This window comes from Cervus elaphus, chromosome 11 (genome assembly GCF_910594005.1).
Source record: "Cervus elaphus chromosome 11, mCerEla1.1, whole genome shotgun sequence".
Taxonomy (NCBI): Eukaryota; Metazoa; Chordata; class Mammalia; order Artiodactyla; family Cervidae; genus Cervus; species Cervus elaphus.
The window spans coordinates 55,709,393-55,731,233 of NC_057825.1; the positions used below are offsets into that span (position 1 = coordinate 55,709,393).

At 45.1% G+C, this 21,841-nt stretch overlaps 1 protein-coding gene across 2 annotated transcripts in view; it reads right to left on the reverse strand.

Moving 5' to 3' along the window:
• The window catches only part of ST3GAL5 (ST3 beta-galactoside alpha-2,3-sialyltransferase 5), a 56,635-nt gene extending 35,103 nt beyond the window's left edge, over positions 1–21,532 (reverse strand). The window contains exon 1 of one of the 2 annotated variants that reach the window (XM_043917795.1): positions 21,322–21,532. In XM_043917795.1, the coding sequence (XP_043773730.1) occupies positions 21,322–21,406 (85 nt within the window). In that variant the 5' untranslated portion in view covers positions 21,407–21,532. Of the gene's footprint in view, positions 1–1,885; positions 1,908–21,321 lie in introns of those variants that run through there. The other variant, XM_043917796.1, reaches the window with a different exon arrangement.
• Positions 21,533–21,841: the final 309 nt, after the last annotated feature.

Sequence of the window (21,841 nt, forward strand, 5' to 3'; positions counted from 1 at the left end):
ACAGCAAGGAGATCCGTCCAACCAGTCCACCCTAAAGGAAATCAGTCTTGAATATTCATCGGAAGGACTGATGCTGAAGCTGAAACTCCAACACTTTGGCCACCTGATGTGAAGAACTGACTCATTTGAAAAGACCCTGATGCTGGGAAAGATTGAAGGCGGGAGGAAGAGATGACAGAGGATAAGATGGGTGGATGGTATCACTGACTCGATGGACTTGAGTAAACTCCAGGAGTTTGTGATGGACAGGGAGGCCTGGCGTGCTACAGTCCATGGGGTTGCAAAGAGTCAGACACAACTGAGCGACTGAACTGAGCTGAACTGATAATGATATAAGGAACTTGAGATGATAAATAACTAGACAAAGACACCCCAGAAGCAGCTGGAAATGCTCCCCCTGGGCTCCACAGAATGCCCATCCTTCCAGCCAGCCTTTCTCAGCAGGTCTGAGAGTGACACCCTGAGCCAGTCAACAAGATGAAGTCAATTCACGTCTCTCCTGTGAACCTCAACTGGTACAAGTCACACCCAACCACAGGAAAACAGAGAAGATAATTACTTGAATTGTGCTTGGGGTTTGTGTTTCAGATGAAGAGCTCTACCTGATAAAAGAGGACAGGAGGAAAGATAGAAAACCTGCCCCAGGAGGAGACGGCTCTGAAGTGTGCAGTTATTAAACATCCCTCTGGTGCCAAGCAGGAGCAGGGGCAGCTGGATGAGGAGGGGAGATCCACCCTGTGGGCAGAAGGAGCAAAGCAGAGGTCTGGGGAGTTTGGGAAGCAAGTGAGCTAGGTGCAGCTGAGAAAGTATGGCCTGGGTGGGGGCACAGGCAGGAGTTAAGGGCAATACTGTGGGTTCGTTGGACATCCCAGGGCTGGCTCCACATCTCGGCTGTGAATGTTGATACAGCACACAACTACCTGCTTCTCCACGGATGTGCCTTCTGTCCCCAGGCAATGACTAACGGGGTACAGAAGGCTTGGGATCACTCTGAGCAAGCAATTCAAGCTCCTTGGGGGACAGCAGAGACCACGATTCCTATTTCAGGCTCTGCTTCTAGGGAACCATGACTCATACAGTAAAGAATCTGCCTGTAGCACAGGGTACCAGGGTTTGATCCCTGGGTGGAGAAGATCCCCTGGAGGAAGACATGGCAACCCACTCCAGTATTCCTGCCTGGAGAATCCCCATGGACAGAGGAGCCTGGAGGGCTATACAGTCCATGGGGTTGCAAAGAGTCAGACACAACTGAGCAACTAAGTTTCACTTTCTAGAGAACCTGACCTAAGATACGCCATTATGTCTGCAGGGTCAATGTATGGATGATGGCAGAAGGTCATGGACAATCACAAGAAGAAACCTTGAAGATTTTATTCGGTGTGGTGGTAGGGGTCATGATATGTGCACAAGCATCACTGGGGAGGCAGCAGGGATGTGATGGAGGTGGCGAGCTTGAGACAGGGCTGGCCTCAGCAGCAGACCTTGTGCCCTGGCTGCCATGCTGCTGGCCAGATGGACAGGAAGGGCTTCCAGCTGCAGAAGAGATGGGCTTGAGGTAGGTCAGATGTGGTGAGCAGGCAGGATGGAGGAGAACTCAAGTGTCAGGGACGTCACAAGAAGGACATGTGAGTCCCCAGGGCCTGTGGGCCATCAAGGCTGATAGACTCCATGCTTGGAGCCCCGGGGAGGGATCTGAGCTGGAGTCTCAACCAAGGGTTTCAGCTAAAAGAGCGTATCTTTTCTTTTTCTTTTTTTTTTAGTTGCACCTTGAGGCATATCGGATCTTAGTTCCCTGACTAGGGATCGAACCTGTGCCTCTGCAGTGGAAGCCCAGAATCCTAACCACTGACCCCCCAGGAAGTCCCCGGGGGTGTCTTCTTCTCACCAAACGGGAAGTCCAGGGACAAACAGAGTGGGTCTGGCGCAGGGGCTCTCAAAGCCGTTGGTGGTCCCGGCTGCCATCAGTATCTGCTCCAAACTCCAGGCTGGAAGGAGGTGAGGGATGAACCGGAGAGAAAGGGGAGGCACCTCCATCAGGGGAGGAAAAACCCCTGGAAATCCCTGACAGTCTGCCAGTTCTGTGCCTTTGGCCAGAACTGCATCACGTGACCACCCCCAGCTGCCAGGAAGGTTTCACATGCTGCACAGGCTGCTTCCTGCATGGAATGAGAATCCTGCCAGTGAGGAGGGTGGAGACAAGGAATATTTCAGAGTCAGCAGTAGGGCCATCGATGCGTTGATAAGGGCACGGAACTGCTTGGATAAAGGGACAATTAAGGCTGCTCTACAGAGATTAGATCCCCAAGAAGAAGAACAAAGAGCAGAGCCTTCCAGGGATTGGAGAGAAGAGGAAAATGCTGCTGGAAATCAGACAAGGATACCTTCAGTAAAATCTGTGACTCTGCATGACAATTCAAGCCCATAACACTCCGGGCATTCAAGCATTTAAGAAAGGAGTACATAGTTCCTAAACAAAATGCAGTTTGAATCACTTTAACCTAAAAAAGTAATACAGGTGTCCCCACTAAGCTGACTTAAAATTCAACATTCAAAAAACGAAGATCACAGCATCCAGTCCCATCACTTCATCACAGATAGATGGGGAAAAAATGGAAACAGTGACAGACTTTATTTTCTTGAGCTCCAAAATCATTTCATATGGTGACTGCAAGCATGAAACTAAAAGACCCTTGCTCCATGGAAGAAAAGCTATGACAAATCTAGACAGTGTATTTAAAAGCAGGGACATCGCTTTGCTGTCAAAGTTCCATATAGTCAAACCTATTGTTTTTCCAGTAGTCATGTATGGATGTGAGAGTTGGAACATAAAGAAGGCTGAGCGCTGAAGAATTGATGCTTTTGAACTGTGGTGTTGGAGAAGACTCTGGAAAGTCCCTTGGACTGCAAGGAGATCAAACCAGTCCATCTTAAGGGAAATCAACCCTGAATATTCATTGCATGGACTGCTGCCGAAGCTGAAGCTCCAATACTTTGGCCACCTGATATGAAGAGTCGACTCACTGGAAAAGATCATGATGCTGAGAAAGATTGAAGGCAGGAGGAGAAGGGGATGACAGAGGATGAGATAGTTGGATGGCATCACCAACTCAATGGACATGAGTTTGAGCAAGCTCCGGGAGATGGTGAAAGACAAAGGAAGCCTGGCATGCTGCAGCCCATGGGGGTCACAAAGAGTCGGACATGACTGGGTGACTGAACAACGACAACCACCACTGTACACACAAAAAGGATGACTTCTACTTTCGTCAGTTCCTCCAGTGTGCTCTGTGGGGAGACTGAGATGAAGGTCCGGTGGTTAAGACTCTGCTTTCCACTGCAGGGTGCACAGCCTCCATCTCTAACCTGAGAACTAAGATTCCATATTCTGTGCAGTTTGGCCAAAAAAAAAAAAAAGAGAGAGAGAAATGAAGGATTGAGACCCCGCTCTGTAGAAACCTAAGCTCCAGGGAAATGACAAGAATGTGACTAAATGGTGTTGGGGGAAGTGGCGGGGAAGGAGGCTGTTCAGAGGTATGGTGCCTTACACACAGCACAGACACAAACACGGTGTGGTCTTATCAAGGCCCATCCAAGGGCACTGTCACAAAAGCCACGGGGCTAAGATCCAGAAGCTGAGAAGCAGTAGGTGAGAACGAAGGTCTAAACTAAACTTTCTTCTACCCTGACCCGACCGGGAGGGGAAGCTGTGGGAGGAGGGGTGTAGTTACGTTGGAAAAGCTCAAGAGCACACCAGTCAGTGTCTTCCCTGGGGCGCATGGAGTCTTGGGGACTTGTGCCCCTTGCCCGACCAAGCAGAACGTCATCCTCATACAAGCTAGGAGGCTAATTCCAAACCAGTTTCAGCTGTGGAACTCTTTTTTTTTTTTTCAACAGGAATGCTCATTTTGAACCCTAACATGTAACACAGATAAGAAGCACTGAGTTGATCTTTTGCAGGGTTTCTCTGTCTCGGCACTGCTGACATTTGTGGCTGGGTAATACTTCACTGTTGGCTCCCCTGGTAGCTCAGTCAGTAAAGAATCTGCTGGCAATGTAGGAGACACAGGTTCAATCTCTGGATTGGAAAGATCCCCTGGAAAAGGAAATGGCAACCCACTCCAATATTCTTGCCCAGGAAATTATGGACAGAGGACAGAGGAGCCTGGTGGGACCGTCCATGGGGTTGCAAGAATCAGACACAACTTAGCAACTAAACCACCAATTCTTTGCTGTAGTTGGCAGGAGGTTGCCTTGTGCACTGTGGGCTGTTTCATAGCATCCCTGGCCTCTACCCCCCAGATGCTGCTAGCATCTCTGGTCCTCCTTTCTCTCCCAGCTGTGACAATCAAAAATGTCTCCACTGTCTCTTGACTTAACCCATTGGGATAAAGTCTCTCTATATATTAAAACCTCAACACTGCTGTATTTTTTGTTGTCGTTGTTTGTACTTCTTTATTTTTTTGGCTGCACTGGGTCTTCATTGCTGCACTCCGGCTTTATCTAGTTGCGGCGAGCAAGGGCTACTCTTCAGTGCTCTGCTCAAGCTTTTCATTGAGGTGGCTCCTCTCGTTGTGGAGCACAGGCTCTAGGTGCATGGGCTTCAGTAGTTTCAACATGAGGGCTCAGTAGTTGCAGCTCGCAGACTCTAGAGCATGGGCCCAGCAGTTGTGGAGCACGGGCTTAGCTGCTTCACGGCATGTGGGATCTTCCTGGACCAGGGATTGAAACTGTGTCCCTTGCATTGGCAGGCAGGTTCCTATCCACTGTACCATCAGGGAAGTCCCAACACTGCTGTATTTTTAAAGTATTTTAGGTAATGAAGCAATGCAAAAACTGAAGACTGTGGGCTAAAAACTGCTATTGCTTGAACTTTATCTAATCATTTTCTAGATTTGGTTTGGGTTGCATAATCTCAAGAAATGTTAACTCATCAAGGTATGGGGTGCTGTTCTCACCTGTCTCATGGGACAGGAACCAACTGGCAGGCACAGACAGGCCTGCGTTCAGATACCAGCCTGCAGAGGTGGGGTTCACAGGTGTGCAGGAGTTGGTGGGGAGAAGGACTGCTTTCACTCCTGGATCCACACAACTTAATCATCTCATTGCACTCCCACCAACAAAGGTGGGAAACCTCTGTTCTATGGAACTTCCTGTTTCTGTTGGGTAGGCAGTGGCTCAGTTCTATTTTAGGAATGTGAAATTTCATTCATGAAGTCAAAACCACAGCAAAACTGCTGGTGAGAGGATGGATGCTGAGATCACGCTCAATCATCATCCTATATCTTCTAGTCTTTGTTCAATTTAAATGTTTAGGGCTTCCACCCATCTCGGCCTGCGATCCTCCAACCTGACCAGTGCAGCAGAACCACTCACTGCTGTAACACACACAGATCCCCAGACCTCATCTCCAGACCTTTCTGCCTGGCAGGACCAGGAGAGGATACCAAATCTGCTTTTTAAGCAAGATCCCTCCAACGTATGAGGGTGGGTGCGGCTGTTTGGGAAACTGCTCACAAGCAAGTTTGCACAGCTGTGAATAACAATAGAGTTTAGCCTAAAGAATTTTCGATCTGCCTGCAAACTGTAAAAATTATCAGGACCTATCTTCTAAATAGAAAATTAAAGTGTTGCTCTGTGAATAAGTAGTCTGTGTGCATGTATGCTCAGTCGCTTCAGTCATGTCCAACTCTTTGCAACCCTTTGCAACTCTTTGCAATCCACGGGATTCTCCATGCAAAAATACTGGAGTGGGTTGCCATGCCATCCTCCAGGGGATCTTCCCGGACCCAAGGATCAAACCTGAGTCTCTTATGTCTCCTGCATTGGCAGGTGGATTCTTTATCACTAGCGCCACCTGGAAAGCCCAAATATGTAGTCTACACTCTAATTCTGACCACCTACCAAGATGCAAACACTCGCAAGACGACTGAGGTATGCTTTGTAATCTACTTCTAATTAACTGGTATACTTCAATGTTGAGAATACATGATGACTATCATTCAATTGCCTGCTTTTTATAGGTTTAAAAGCATTAAAGGAAGTTAGGTCTGAGCCCTTGGACTACATAAACATTTTCCAAAATGAGAACATGACTGGAAACTTCAGATGTTGTTCCTTCAAGGTTTCACTGAAGTGACAAAGATGTTAGTTAAGAAGACAGCAACTCAAAACACTCTCCGACATAAATCACAGCAAGATCCTCTTTGACCCACCTCCCAGAATATTGGAAATAAGAGCAAAAATAAACAAATGGGACCTAATGAAACTTAAAAGCTTTTGCACAACAAAGGAAACTATAAGCAAGGTGAAAAGACAGCCTTCAGAATGGGAGAAAAATAATAGCAAATGAAGAAACAGACAAACGATTAATCTCAAAAATATACAAGCAACTCCTGAAGCTCAATTCCAGAAAAATAAATGACCCAATCAAAAAATGGGCCAAAGATCTAAAGAGACATTTCTCCAAAGAAGACATATAGATGGCTAACAAACACATGAAAAGATGCTCAACATCACTCATTATCAAAGAAATGCAAATCAAAACCACAATGAGGTACCATTACATGCCAGTCAGAATGGCTGCTATCCAAAGTCTACAAGCAATAAATGCTGGAGAGGGTGTGGAGAAAAGGGAACCCTCTTACTCTGTTGGTGGGAATGCAAACTAGTACAGCCACTATGGAGAACAGTGTGGAGATTCCTTAAAAAACTGGAAATAGAACTGCCATATGACCCAGCAATCCCACTCCTGGGCATACACACCAAGGAAACCAGAACTGAAAGAGACACGTGTTCCCCAATGTTCATCACAGCACTGTGTACAATAGCCAGGACATGGAAGCAACCTAGATGTCCATCAGCAGACGACTGGATAAGAAAGCTGTGGTACATATACACAATGGAATATTACTCAGCCATTAAAAAGAATACATTTGAATCAGTTCTAATGAGATGGATGAAACTGGAGCCCATTATACAGAGTGAAGTAAGCCAGAAAGATAAACACCAATACAGTATACTAACGCATATATATGGAATTTAGAAAGATGGTAACGATAACCCTATATGGAAGACAAAAAAAGAGACATAGATGTATAGAACAGACTTTTGGACTCTATGGGAGAAGGCGAGGGTGTGATGATCTGAGAGAACAGCATCGAAACATGTATATTATCAAGTGTGAAACAGATCACCAGCCCAGGTTGGATGCATGAGACAAATGCTCAGGGCAGGTGCACTGGGATGACCCAGAGGGATGGGATGGAGAGGGAGGTGGGAGGGGGGTTCAGGATGGGGAACACATGTAAATCCATGGCTGATTCACGTCAATGTATGGCAAAAACCACTACAATATTGTAAAGTAATTAGCCTCCAACTAATAAAAATAAATGAAAAAAAAAAAAAAAAGAAAGAAAACAGATACTGATTACCAAAAGGAAAAAAAAAAAAAGAAGAAGAGAGAGCAAGTCTTGCAGGGACAAATCCATGGCCCTCCTGCACCATCTTTATCCTGGCTTTTATTCAAAAGTTGCCTCCTTGATCACCCTCTGTAGCACTGCATTCCCATCCTAAGCCCAATGATTCACTTTTCTGCTTCATACACTCATCACAACTCATCCATCCATATTTTTCTACTTTCTGCTTTCCCCACTAAAACATAAGATTGCTAGAGAAGGGACTGTCGATGTTGTTCATTGCTGTAACCTCAGATTCTAAAACAATGCAGAGCATGTAAAAGGCACTTAAATACTTGTTGAATCAATGAATACTTCATACACTTATCAGGATTCATCCATATTTGCCTACTTTCTGCTTTCCCCACTAAAGCACAAGATTCCTAGAGAAGGGACTATCAATGTTGTTCACTGCAGTTACCTCAAATCCTAAAACAGTGCCTAGCGTGTAAAAGGCCCTTAAATATTTGTTGAACCAATGAGCCAATTAATACATGATGCACTGATCAGTGGCCTGCAGCCAGATCCACACAGAAAAACTAACCCAAACTCAGCAAGATCCTAACAAGAGGCAGACGTGAAGACTAGATCCTTCCATGAGTCCAGATATCACATTCATTGGTTATTGGTTCATTGCAACGTCCAGAGCACATAGAGAGCACTGATGGGAATTCTTTTTCCATCAAGAATCTCTGTGTGTGTATGGTGAGAAAGGGGGATAAACAGAATCCAATGACTGTCCCACCCACCAACATGGAAATAAAAGAGCAACTGGAATACCATATACAGGTGAACTCTAAAAAAGCAGGACTCACAGAAACAGAAAATAGAGTGGATGTTACCAGGGGCTGGGGAGTGGGAGCAATGTGGAGGTGTCAGCCCCCAGTTGTAAGTTCTGGGGCTCTATTGCACAGCATGATGGTTATAGTTAATAACAGTGTATTGCACACTTGAAAGTTGCTAAGAGAATAAATTTTAAATGTTCTAACCACACACACACACAAAAGATGATAATTATGTGATGTAATGAAGGTTTAAGCTAAGGCTATGGTGGTAATTATTTTGCAGCAAATAAGTGTATCAAGTCAACATGTTGTACACCTTCGATTTACACAAGTTACATGTCAATTATATCCCAATAAAGCTGAGGGGGAGAAACAACTTAAAAAAAAAAAAGCAACTGGTTCTGTTTTTCAAGAAAAAAGAGAGAAAATACTTAACTGTTTGGCTGTTGCCTGTTACATGGTGGCCAAGTCACCTCTCTGAAGATGTGTGCTAGTACGTTCAGAGCAGGTTGGGTGATAATGTGAAGTTACACTCTGCCTAGGAAGTCTCCTTGGCAGCTGTAGGTCTAGTCAGGCAAATGTGTGGATTGGAGCTGGCTGACCAGATACCCAGGGGAGAACAGCAGGCATGATGCCTTCTGGGACAGAGTGGTGATGACAGCAACAGGAAGTTGGGGAAAGAGCTTCCTCTCAGGTGTAGCCACACTGAGTGGTCTCCAACCCATTCTCTACAAAACCAGTTCTGAAAAGAGCTGTGTTGTCGGAAATGATTTCAGTAGTGACCCTGGAAAGGACAGCCACCGAGAGCCCTGGCCTCTGATGCTACACTGGCTGCAACACCACGACCCAGAGGTTTTCGCGCTTTTAAACTTTATTTTTGGACGTAACCTCAAATACACAGAGAGACTGACAAAAGAGTACAAAGAATTTGCCTTGCTCAGACAACCTGCTTGTTACCATTCTACCACATTTGCTTGGTGATTCTATTTTATGATATCCATACTACTTTTTTTAACCACTTGAAAGTAAGCTGAGGACGCAATGACATTCAACCCTAAATGTTTTAGTATTTCCTAAAAAGGACACTCCCAGACACACCAAAGTATGATGATAAAAATCAGGAAATTATTATTGTTTTAATACTATTCTCTACCCTAAAGACGTCAGACAAATCTCTTTAGCAGTCCCAATAATGGCCTCAGAGCAAAAACAGGAACACACATCCAGAACTGCATGTGACCTCCTTTAATCAGAAACAGTTCCTTTATCTTTCATGACCTTGGCATTTTTTGAAAAGTACAGTCTAGTTGTTTTGAAGAATGACCCTTAGTGGAAATCTGTTCATTTCTTCATGATTAGATTCAAGATACACATTTCAGGCAGGAATTTCCCAGAAGTGGTGCTGGTCTGTCCCGATGTGTTTTCTCCAGAGGCCCCTGACATTGTTTTTGTCCCAATACCGTTGATGAAAAATCAATTGGTCAAAGTTGTGTAAGGCAAATTTATCCACTATCAAGTTACTCTTTTCCCTTTGTAGTTAATAAGTAACTTGATGGGAGATACTTAGAGACTAAGTAACTATCCTGTTCCTCATCTGATCTACTGGTTTCAACAGCCAGCATATGGACAAAATTCTGTGTGAGGTCAAGTAAAGTCAAACTTCAGAAAGGAAAAAAAACCCAGAGCTGGCTGAAGCAATAGCTGATGAGCAAGAACAAGCATTGAGACTTCTGTCTCAGACTTAATTTTAATAACCACAGGATATGTTCAGTCCTAAAGGAAATCAACCCTGAATATTCATTGGAAGGACTGAAGCTGAAGCTCCAATACTTTGGCCATCTGATTCGAAGAGATGACTCATTGAAAAAGACCCTGATGATGGGAAAGACTGAAGGCAAAAGGAGAAAGGGGTAGTAAAGGATAAGATGGTTAGATAGCATCACCAACTCAATGGACATGAATCTGAACAAACTTTGGGAGGTACTGACAGACAGAGGAGCCTGGCGTGCTATATAGTCCATGAGGTCATGAAGAGTCAGACACAGCTTAGCGACTGAACAACAACTAATGTTTACTCTTAGCTGTTAAGAAAAAATATCTCTAGATTTGCTTTTGAAAGTATTCTGTAAGTACTCATTACTATGCTAGGTTCTCTTATGGTGAGTCATGCCTGCTGGACACGGCCCTTCATTTACAAAGAGCAGTGGTAACACCCAAGTTCAGAGGTCTGACAGCTAGTCATTCTCACATGGAGGCCTGGCTCGCCAAGGCCATTGCTGAAGGGTCAGCTCAGTGATTTCTGGTCCACTATTGGTGCACGTGAAGCTAAGTCACTTCAGTTGGGTCTGACTCTGCAATGCTTATTGGCTGTAGTCTGCTAGGCTCCTCTGTCCATGCAGATTCTCCAGGCAAGAATCTGGAGTGGGTTGTGAATAAGCCAAACTGGAGTTCCTAAACCTGGCTGTGCCTTACTAGAAGGCAATGCAAACTTGGGATTTTGTTTTTAAATATAGTTCCCATAGTAGACCTATATTTAAAAACAAAACACTAACTCTCCATTAAGCTGAATCTCTAATACTTTGACCACCTGATGTGAAGAACTGACTCATTGGAATAGATGCTGGGAAAGATTGAAGGCAGGAGAAGGGGACGACAGAGGATGATATGGTTGCATGGCATCACCGACTCAATGGACATGAGTTTGAGTAAGCTCCGGGAGTTGATGATGGACAGGGAAGCCTGGTGTGCTGCAGTCCATGGGGTCGCAAAGAGTGGGACATGACTGAGCGACTGAACTGAACTCTCCATTGTCTTATAGTAAGGAACAGCTAGGTTTAGGACCTCCAATTTGGCTTATTCAAAAAAACTTTTTTAAAACTCTGTTATCACAAAGTTAAAAACTTCAGAAAGAACATGTTGAAATCACACACTGGTTGTTACACTACAACACAGTGATGTCCACCCCTAACACTATGCTCTATATTGCATCTGCCTTTCCTCTTGGCATATGTATATTTTATCAGGATTGGGATCATATTACTTATACTAGACACCTTCAGGCTGGGTTCCACTAGAGATTAAGCCCTACAGAAAAGGATTTATGTATTTATTTTCTTTTTTTTTAACTTTTGATAGTAGGGCCGATTAACAATGCTTCTATAGTTTCAGGTGAAAAGCAAAGGGACTCAGTCACACATACACATGTATTCATTCTCCCTCAAACTCCTCTTCCGTTCAGGCTGCCACAAGTTCTCCATGCTATACAATAGGATTGAGTGTCTATTTTAATTTTCTCAAGGATGGTCTATAACTCGAATCACTCCAGAAACATGGGAGATAAGTTAATTCATAATATATTGTGGTTGGCCAAAAAGTTCGTTTGGGCTTTTCTGTAAGATGTTATGGGAAATCCCAAATGGACTCTTTGGTCAACCCAATATGATGATGGCCTTAGAGCATTCAGGCTTTATCCTCTTGTAGAGCCCCAGCTGGGGAGGGCTGGTCTGAACTGTTATATAATTTGCTTTGTTCACCTAATGATCCTTTAAAGAGACATGTAATAAGCATATACCAGGCACTGGGAATACAAAGAAAACTAAGACATAGTCTTTCTCCTGAAACGAAAAATCCATCCAGGGAAAACAAAAATACCTAAATACTCAAAATGCCAAAAAGCGGCGGCGTGGCAGTAGGCCTGGGGTACCCCAGGCAACGGAACACTAGTGCCATCAGATGAAATCAGGGAAGCCTCCCTGAGGAGATGAACTGTAAATGGGTCCTTTAAGCATAGACTAGACCTCAGAGACAGAAAGGAGAGAGAGAGCAGGTATTCCGGATGGGAGGACGGGCATGCCAAGATGCCCAGGGATGGCTGCTCCGGCCAGATCACAGCGGGTCTGGGGGAAAGTGGAAGAAGATGTAGCAAAGAAGGAATCATTAGACTTCCATGGTGGTCCAGGGGCTAAGACTCTGTGCTCCCAATGCAGGAGGCCCAGGTTCAATCCCTGGTCAGGGAACTAGATCCCACGTGCTGCAACTAAGAGTTCGCATGCCAACTAAAGATCCTTCATGCTGCAACTGAGACCTGGCACAGTCAAATAAATGAATAAATAAACATCAAAAATTTTAGAAAAGAAGGAATGAGGGCCTCCAAATTGGCCTCAGAGGAGGAGGTGACCCTAAGTGATCCTTAAGCAGAAGGGCAGAGGGCTCACACAGGGATGTAAGAGGCCACAGGAGGGATGGTCAAGGGGCTCTGAGGACCATCGGCCATCAGGGCTGATGGAGCAGCTGAGCCAGAGCAGGGATGGATAGATGGGGGCTGACAAGAGTGGTGAAAGAAGAGGCCACAGAACTTGGTGACTGAGCTGGCAGCGGCTGTTCTTTTAGCACCCAGCCTGCTGAGATCCAGCCTGCATAACAAATTCAGGCTGCTAATAGGAAAAAAAAAAGAAAAAAAAAGCAAAGAATGCAAGAAGGCCCCACCAGCTGCCACCATTCCACCATGCACTGAGACGATTTCACGACCGAGGTGGGGGTACCAGAGGGGGATGCGAGGAGGAGGCCAGAAGGGATAAGACAGGACACTGGAGTAAACTGAGGTAACTGCCTGGAGAACTGCCCAGGTCCCTCCAAGCTCTAACAAAACATCTTAAGTAATATCTCTTGGGCGGTGGGCCCCCATGTGACAGCAAATTAGACATGCAGAAGATGCTACAGCAGAACACATCTGTGGCAACCTCCTGAATGCCACAAATAAAGCAAAATCTAAAAGCTACCTTTTCAGTGGAAGATCTCCCTCTTCATCTAAAGGGAATACAAGTAGTCAGGCTGAATAAATAATACTTAATAGGAAAAAGTAAAAGTCAGTAGAATGAACACTTAACAACAGTAACTCTGGGGGACCTTGCCCTAAACTTTCCCATTTCCCTAAATGGGTGAGTGTGTAAATTCTAAAATAACCAAGATCCCTCCTCCCAAAACAAAGGGTCAGGGTATGGGTTCTTATGCTTTGAGATTATGAAGAGACATCGCCAAATAGGACCTTAGCAATATTCCTCAGTGAGCAGATAGCTGGTAAGTGGGGAAGGCAAGGTGGAGGATTCAGTAGGCAGTTTATGCAGTAATCTGGTATAGTGGTCCCTTGGTATCTATAGGAAATTGGTTCCAGGACCACCTCCACTGCTTGGACACCAAAATCCATGGATGCTCAAGTCTTTTATATTAAATGATGCAGTATTTGCATATAATCTATGTACATCTTCCCATATACATTTTAAATCAGCTCTAGATTACTTATAATACCTAATACAATGTAAATGCTATGTACATAGCTGCTGGCACACAGCAAACTCAAGTTTTGTTCTCTGGAACTTCAGGAAATGTTCCTTTTTGAATATTTTTGATCTGCACTTGGTCAACATGGAGGGCTGACTATATTCAATAACACTTGTGTCTTTAGGAACAGAAGAACCAAAGTAGTCATATAAAACGACAAATCAGAAAGTGATAATGACCCCAGAAAAGGAACTGGAGGAACAGTGACTGTGAACAACCCTAAGGTTGACAGGCCCTGGCCATTGAGAGCCTGAAAGAGAGGGAACAACCACAGAAGACAAAGGAAAGTTTTGTTTGAGTTGTTTTAAGCTCAAAACAAGTTAAGCGTGTTTGAATTCCTAAAACCGACAACATGTATTCAGGTCTGTGAGAAGCAACACTAAAACATACAATTTCCTTTTAAATCACACATCCCTTTTACTCTCTGCTCCAAAAATTTGGAAAACCAGCTCTTGGGCAGGATCCCAAACAGGCATACTGTCATTCACGTAACCTCGTTTTTAATCAGGCAGGGAGTATGTGCCTGGGGGTATAGCAAGAAGCAACACAGATACAGCCTGTTTTTCAAAGAGCTCTCATCTCATTTTTAAAATTAGACAAGTAGATCCATCACCAATGTTATTATTTTCCTCAATTTTCTTGTTAACTTATTCTACATTGGATATGAGGGCAGTGTTAGGAGATATTTTACATTTGGGGGACATGGGTGTATTGTGTGTTTGGGAGGGAGCTAAGAAAAGGCTGCCCCCACTTCTGGAAGGAATAATGGGTAGGACTTGGTGGGGGTTGGGGAAGCAGGTGCCCCTGAGCAGGGATAGCTGGCACTACGGTGAGTGTTTGAAGGTCCAGCCCTGGAGGGAACAACATACTGAGAGGCTGCAAAAGGAAGCAGCGCATGCCATGGTGGCTGGAATTTTATCCTATGATAAAAGAAGCAACTGTGGAATGGGGATTTCAACTGCAACTGGATTTTGGAGAGACCTCTCTTGAGGCAGGACTGGGAATGTGGAAGTCCTATTGTGAGGCAGGACCAGTGAGGAAGTTGCCATGGAGACCCGGCAGAGTGAGGATGCTGTGCCTGGAAACGCAGGAACCTGGACTAGGGACCACCTCAGATCATCCTCTCAGGAATTTTGATGGGAGCTCTTCTGATGGGTGGGGTGTGAATGTGCTGAGTGCTGCAAAGACAGAGATGCATTTGCCTCATCCACCACCTCCAGGTCAGTTTGCCTGAGTCTGAATCCCTGCTCTGCCCCGTACAGTTTCTTGACCTCCCTGAGCCTCAGTGCCTTCATTTGTAAAATGAGGATAATAACAGTGCCAAACTTGTATGGCTTCTGTGAACACTAAAAGAACATACATACATATATGTCTGTATACACACAATATAACATATATGTGCCTGGGGGCATAGCAAGCAGCAACACGCAGCCTATACATATACATATATAACATGCATGTAACATGACCTATACACATACATATATAATATGTCTAATACAGGTAAGGATATAGTGAGTCAGTACAGCATTTATCTTTATTTCTGTCCTATATTTTATAGCATGTGGGTTTGTTGTAGAGAGCAGTATATAAGATTTTCAAAAAGAGTCACCCTCTGTGAACCACAAAACACTCTTAGATTCTCATGAATCTCCATTCGCTTGGCAGATAATTGAACCCCTCTACTGTTAGCTCTGACTGCCCTCTTTATCACCATAAATATCTTCAATGTTTATAGGAGGCAAAGATACCATGAGCCACATGTGGCTGCTGAGTAATTCAAATATAGCCCATTCAAACTGAGCTGTGTTCTCATGTAAGATACACACAAGGCTTTGAAGACTTAAGTTTGACCAGAAGAATGTAAAATAGCTCAATAACAACTTTTATATTGATTTAATAATATTTTATACATATTGGTTTAATGAAAATAAATTATTAAAATTAATTCACCTGTCTAAAAAAAAATCCTTCTAATCTCTTGGGTTTAATCTCTAATCTCTTGGCTATGTTCCTAACTTAATTTAGTCGACTGGGTTATTAATTTTTGGCTATTTTCTTACTAATATGAGTCATTAAGACTGCATATTTCCCTTACTTTATTTAGTTGCAACCCACAAGCTTTAGGTGTACAATTTATTCTACAAATTTTGACATATCTTTTTCCATTGCTGTTACTTCTTGATCATTCAAATCGAAATACTTTCAAATTTAAATATTCAAATATGTTTTTAAATTATATTTTAAAACTGATACATAATTTAGTTTTGTTGAATTCAGAAAACTTGGTCAATATGATATTAATTATTTTAAATATGTTAGAACTTACTTTATGACCTGGTGTAAGTTCAATTTTTGTAAAAGTATACTCTTCACTTGCTGGAACTATGTTTTCTATTTAATTGGTTTGATCAAGCTTATTAATTGCTTTGCTTCTTAAATCAATCCCTTGTTGGTTTTTAGTTAGCTTGCTCCATCAGTTACTGAAATAGATATGCTAAAATCTCTCATTATGTTGTCACATTTGTCAACTTTTTTTGTCATTCTGTCACTTTTTACTTTGTATAGTTTGGAGCTGTATTATTAGGTGCATACTAGTTGTTCTTTTTTTTCTTCTAATCTTCCTGGGAAACCAAAACTTTGATCCACTGGTTTCCTTTTAATTTTTTAAAAGTAGCTATTAGAAAAATTTTAATTATATATATATGGCTTGGGTTATATTTCTACTAGACAGAGCCACTCCAAAGGAAGAATAAACAAGAAAATCAGATGCCAAATCCTGGTAAGGACTTGATTGCAGAAAATGACAAGCAAAACACAGAGAGTATTGGCAGCCCTATTTGAAAAAAAAAAAAGAAGTACCACAACTCTGTCTTCCTCTTTTGTTGCTGGAGTCTAGATTGGAAATGAAAACAAGATGTTTGTGAAAAGCAGAAATGAGGTATAGAACAAGATAGAAGAGGATATAAAAGTAGAAGCTGAGGGGAGAGAAAAGACTAGAGAAGAAGGAACACTACATGAATAACAGAAAAACAGCTTCTGTTTTGAACTCAACACATGTAAGCCTTTAATTATGAAAATGACACCTCGTCTTAAAGGCAGACTTCATGTTCAAAACACAACATCCTATTCCATCAAAACAGACTTTTCAAATGTGTTATTTGTATCCATTTTTCCCTCTTTAATCATATCACATCACATGAAACAGAATCATTAATTCCAGATATTTAAAACTTAAAAAGGGGAAAAATTCATGGGTATAAGAAGTTGATGAACCATCCAATATTACTTAATTCTGGATATTTTTCTGCACTCTAAAGGGGAACAAAAATGTCTTGCATGGCCTCAAAAGACCAAACAAGAACTAGGCTTTTCCTCTAAGACATGGGGGAATTCTTCAGTAGAAACCCAGAGGTACAGGGAACACAATTCACATAACTAAAAACAGGGAGGAGAAGTTCCCTGGGGTGTCTGTGCCAGTCTGGCCAGAGACAACCACTTCCTGACCACAGAGGCTCATGGAGCTAAAGGGCTCCCCAGGGCTCAGCCTGTCCTGCCGCCTGACCCAGGGTCCTGCCGCCTGACCCAGGGCGGCCTGTGGCCTGGAGGTGATTGCACTAGCCGAGAATCTATAGCGCACAGCCACGTGGTAACTGATCATGGCTCCTGGCACAAGTCCTTCCTCGGTCTCCCCGGTTCAAAGTCAATGTTGAGCTAATCAGTTAGTAGTGAGGAACTACCCAGGCAAAGCTAAGTATACACACACCCGTGACCCAGGAATCACACCCCTACATAGACCCTCATCAGAAATGCACATACAGGGGCTTCCCAGGTGGCACTGGTGGTGAAGAATCTGCCTATCAATGCAGCGGACACAAGAGACACAGGTTCGATCTCTGGGTCTAGAAGATACCCTGCAGTAGGAAGCAGCAACCCACTCTAGTATTCCTGCCTGGAGAATTCTATGGACAGAGGAGCCTGGTGGGCTACAGTCCATGGGGCCATAAAGAGCTGGACACGACTGAGTGACTGAGCACACTGATGGTCCAGTGGTCAAAACTCCATGCTCCCAATGCAAGGGCCCCGGGTTCAATCTCTGGCCAGGGAACCAGAACCCACATGCCACAATAAATAAAAAAATTAAATAAATGTAATATTTTAAAAAGCTGTTAAAAAGAGAAATATGTACACACACACACACACACACACACACAAAGCCAGGTATGAAAACAGTCACGGCAGCACTAACTGTAATAGCCAAAGCAGCCAACTGCCCAAGTGTCCATCAACAGTGCAAAGACAAAGATATAGTATATTATTCACCCATAGGCCCAATCAGCAATGAGAGTGAGCACCCTACAGCGAGAGGCAGCATCTGTTGTGAGTCTCAGAAACCCAAGTCCGAAGGAAAGAAGACAGACACTGCAGAATTCCAGGGATACAAGTTCTAGAGTCAGCAGGGGTTCTCTTCCAGGACGTAGTGACTCAAAGGGGACCCACGGGGTGCTCCTGCTTCTTGATCTCACAGCATGGTATGCTGAATCTTTAAAATCTGTTGGACAGTAATCCACTTAGGCCTACTTTTCTAGCATGTATGCTATACTTAGAAAAACAAGATAACACTCTTCTAAGTAAGACAAGCCTGGCAATGTCCTTGTACCTCTCTAACCTCGTTTTTCTTCTGCTCGCTACATCTTCCTTGCTCTCCCTCTGCACGTATGCTCAAGCTGGGTCTCTCTCCCTGATGGCCTACATGTCACCATCCACAGTGATGGTTTCCTCCCACACTAAGCCAGTGATTCACCCATTTCTGGATGCCTTTGCTAACTTACACCTCTCACACTGATCCAGCCCCTTGCTGCTGCTTCTCGGCAGACAGGGAGTGCGTACCATTGTTAATGTGTGTATACTTCCAGTTGCTTTCATTCTGCCAAGGCTTCCCAGATGAACCAAAACACAGAGCATGCCCTCTGGGAGTATCTCCACAGGCAATTCAGATTAAATCGATTAAACTGCTTCTCAGGAACTAGAAGGGTATGCAAAGTGAGCCGTGACCCTTCTTCCAAGACTCTCCCTTCTGCCCCCAGCACCTGGATGGACTCCCATAGAGGACCTGAAACCTCTTCTATTGTCTCTTTCACCTCCCAAGAGCCAACCTGCTAGACAAACTCCTGCCAAACAGGCCAGCAGGGCAAATAGGGGAGGACTAGAGGAGGCACATCAAAGAACAAAGGGTTTTTTTCTTATCCTGCCTTGAACATAGTCTTAAAATTCAACACTACTACCCAGCCAAAAAGAAGAACAAAATTGCTGGGAAAGATTGAGGGCAGGAGGAGAAGGGGACGACAGAGGATGAGATGGTTGGACTGCATCACCGACTCAATGGACATGGGTTTGGGTGGACTCCGGGAGTTGGCGATGGACAGGGAGGCCTGGTGTGTTGTGGTTCATGGGGTCGCAAAGAGTTGGACACGACTGAGCAACTGAACTGAACTGAACTGAATGCCATTTGCAGCCACACGAATGGACCTACAGACTGTAATACTGAGTGAAGCAAGTCAGACAAAGACAAATATCAGAAGATATCGCTTATATGTGGAATCTAAAAAAATAGTACAAATGAACTTATTTACAAAACAGAAATAGAATCACAGATGTAGAAAATAAACTTATGGTTACCAAAGGGGAAAGAAGAGGGGAGGGTTACTTGGGAGACTGGGATTGACATATATACACTACTATATATAAGACAGATAAACAAGAACAACCTACTGTATAGCACAGGGAACTCTATTCTGTACTGTATAATGAATGGCCTATATGGAAAACAAAAAAAAATATATATATATATATATGGCTTCCCCAGTGGCTCCACGGTAAAGAATCTACCTGCAATGCAGGAGATACGAGTTCAATCCCTCGGTTGGGAAGATCCCCTGGAGAAGGAAATGGCAACCCACTCCAGTATTCTTGCCTGGGAAATCCCATGGACAGAGGAGCCTGGTGGGCTACAGTCTAGCATGTATGCAAAAAGTCGAACACGACATAGTGACTAAACAACAACAAATACATATTTATATATAACTGATTCACTTGGCTGTACAGCAGAAACTAACACAACATTGTAAACCAACTATATTCCAATAAGAACTAACAAATTAATTCCAAAAAATTCAATACTAACCTATCGTGGTAATATTAAACAATCTGGCAGTTTAAGCCAAAATTATAAGCATTTTCAAAACAGGCAGTCATTAATGTGCATGTTTATCATTAATGCCTGTCAGCCCTCTACCTCCCTCTTCCACAAACACCTTCATGCCTTCCCACTCACCCATTTTTTGCTGCCTAGAGGAACACCCAACAATCATAACCAAGATTCATTTCATCTCACAGAAAGAGTGTTCCTCAGACAACAGACAGACCTATGAAGAGGTTCACTATACTCTGGTCACAGGGCTCTGCCTGTTCACATCAGTCTCTCCTCTTTCAAGCCCTGGCTGGAATTCAGGTGATTCCTGGCTCTACGACCAGAAATGTAAGACATTCTCCTAACCTGTCAAGCTTTCAGGATTAGGAGAGTGAAACCACAACCCATCCTGACAGTTTCTGACTCTGTGCCCCTTCACTCAGCAGACAGGATTCCTCCCCAAGGTTTCTCTCTTCTGTGGAAGCAGATTATCAAGAGGAGGGCTCAGTTTAACACCAGAGGGCAGGAGCCACTTCTCCTTCCTCTTTGTAATCTCAAAGTCAGATCCATGCTTGGCCTGATGAGCAGGTAAACCAAAGGGGCAGATGTAGGCTAGCAGGTAACCATTTTCCCTTTTAAACAGACTGATACCTAATGAAGCAAAGGCCACAGACATGAACTAAGACATGAGGACATAAAATCTATCTTTCCAGTGAGCTAGTGATTCTGCAGGACCCTCTTCACTGGTGAACACATTTGCCATCAGAACCAGAGAACCAGGGGCCTGAAAGGGACCTTGGCCATCCGCAAGTCAAGGCTCCCACTACAGATCAGGAGATGGAGTCTTACAGGGGGATCAGCGTTGGCCAAGGTCACCCACCTCTTGTGGGGTTGGGCAGGACCTATCTTCTTACTATTCGAAGACGCTCTCAGAAAATCTTGTATTACTTAACAGACTAAAGGGGCATATGAATGCATGCCCACGTCAAGCCACTCCTTACAATTCAGGAAACACCAATGGTCACCAAAATGTGTCTCTTCCGCAGGGCTGGCCGCACAGAGTGGGCACGAAAGGTCACTGGCGAATTTCTACCTGCAGACACTGCACATCACGCCTTCCCGATGGATGCGAAAGACAGCCGCCAGAGCTGCTAGCCACCGAGGGTCCCCCAGTCATGTCCCGGGGAAATGAGTTAACTGGGCTCTCCTGGCTCGGAAGCTTCGAGCAATGAATTAAACCCCAAGTCGCTGCGGAACACAGAGGGGAAAGGGACACCGCGCCTGGAGCGCACATCCCGGCCGTTCACCCCTCCGTCTCCACCGCGTCCACACTTGCGCGGGCCGCGGCGTACCCAGCCGGTCCGCTCCGCGCGAGGCCACGACTCCCAGCCCGTGCCCCCGCCAGGCGCATTTGGGGGAGCCGTGCCCTGGGCGCTGCCCGTAGGAGGTTGGGGCGGAGCCGCCGGGCCCAGCCACGCGAGGGCAGGGACCGATCGCCGCCGCCGCCCCCGGCCAGCGGGCCCCGCTACGCCGAGGAGGGGTCTGCGCCACGTACCTCGGCCGGCAGGTGCCGCCGCCGCCGCCTCGGTTCGCGGCTGCAGAGGACGCCGCTCCGCGCCGCCCGCCGCCTTCTTTCGCATATTAGGGAGCGGGCGCCAGCCTGCCTTTAGTCCCGGGCCCCGCGCCCCGGCCCGCCCCCAGCGCCGCGCTAGCGCCCATTCAGTACCGGACAGAGCGCTCCCCGGCTCGGATGCGGAGGAGGGGCGTGGGGCGGGGCCGGGAGTCACGAGGATACGAGAACCAATCACAGCGCGCGAGGGCTCCCGAGCCTGCCTCGCTCCCTGGACTCGCAACCCTCCACCCTGCGGGGCTAGGGGAGCCGGGCGCCCCCAGCTGGACGGACGTTGGGCTGTGTGCTGGCGCTGGAGGGGTTCCCGGGCACCCACCGCCCTCTAGATCTCTGCGTGCGGTTAGATGGTGAAGGAACAAAAGGTGTTTGGACTGACTGTAGGCTTTTACTGCGCAGAGGACTCGTAGACGCGGAGCCGCTGAATGAAGGGGCTTTATGGAGTCAC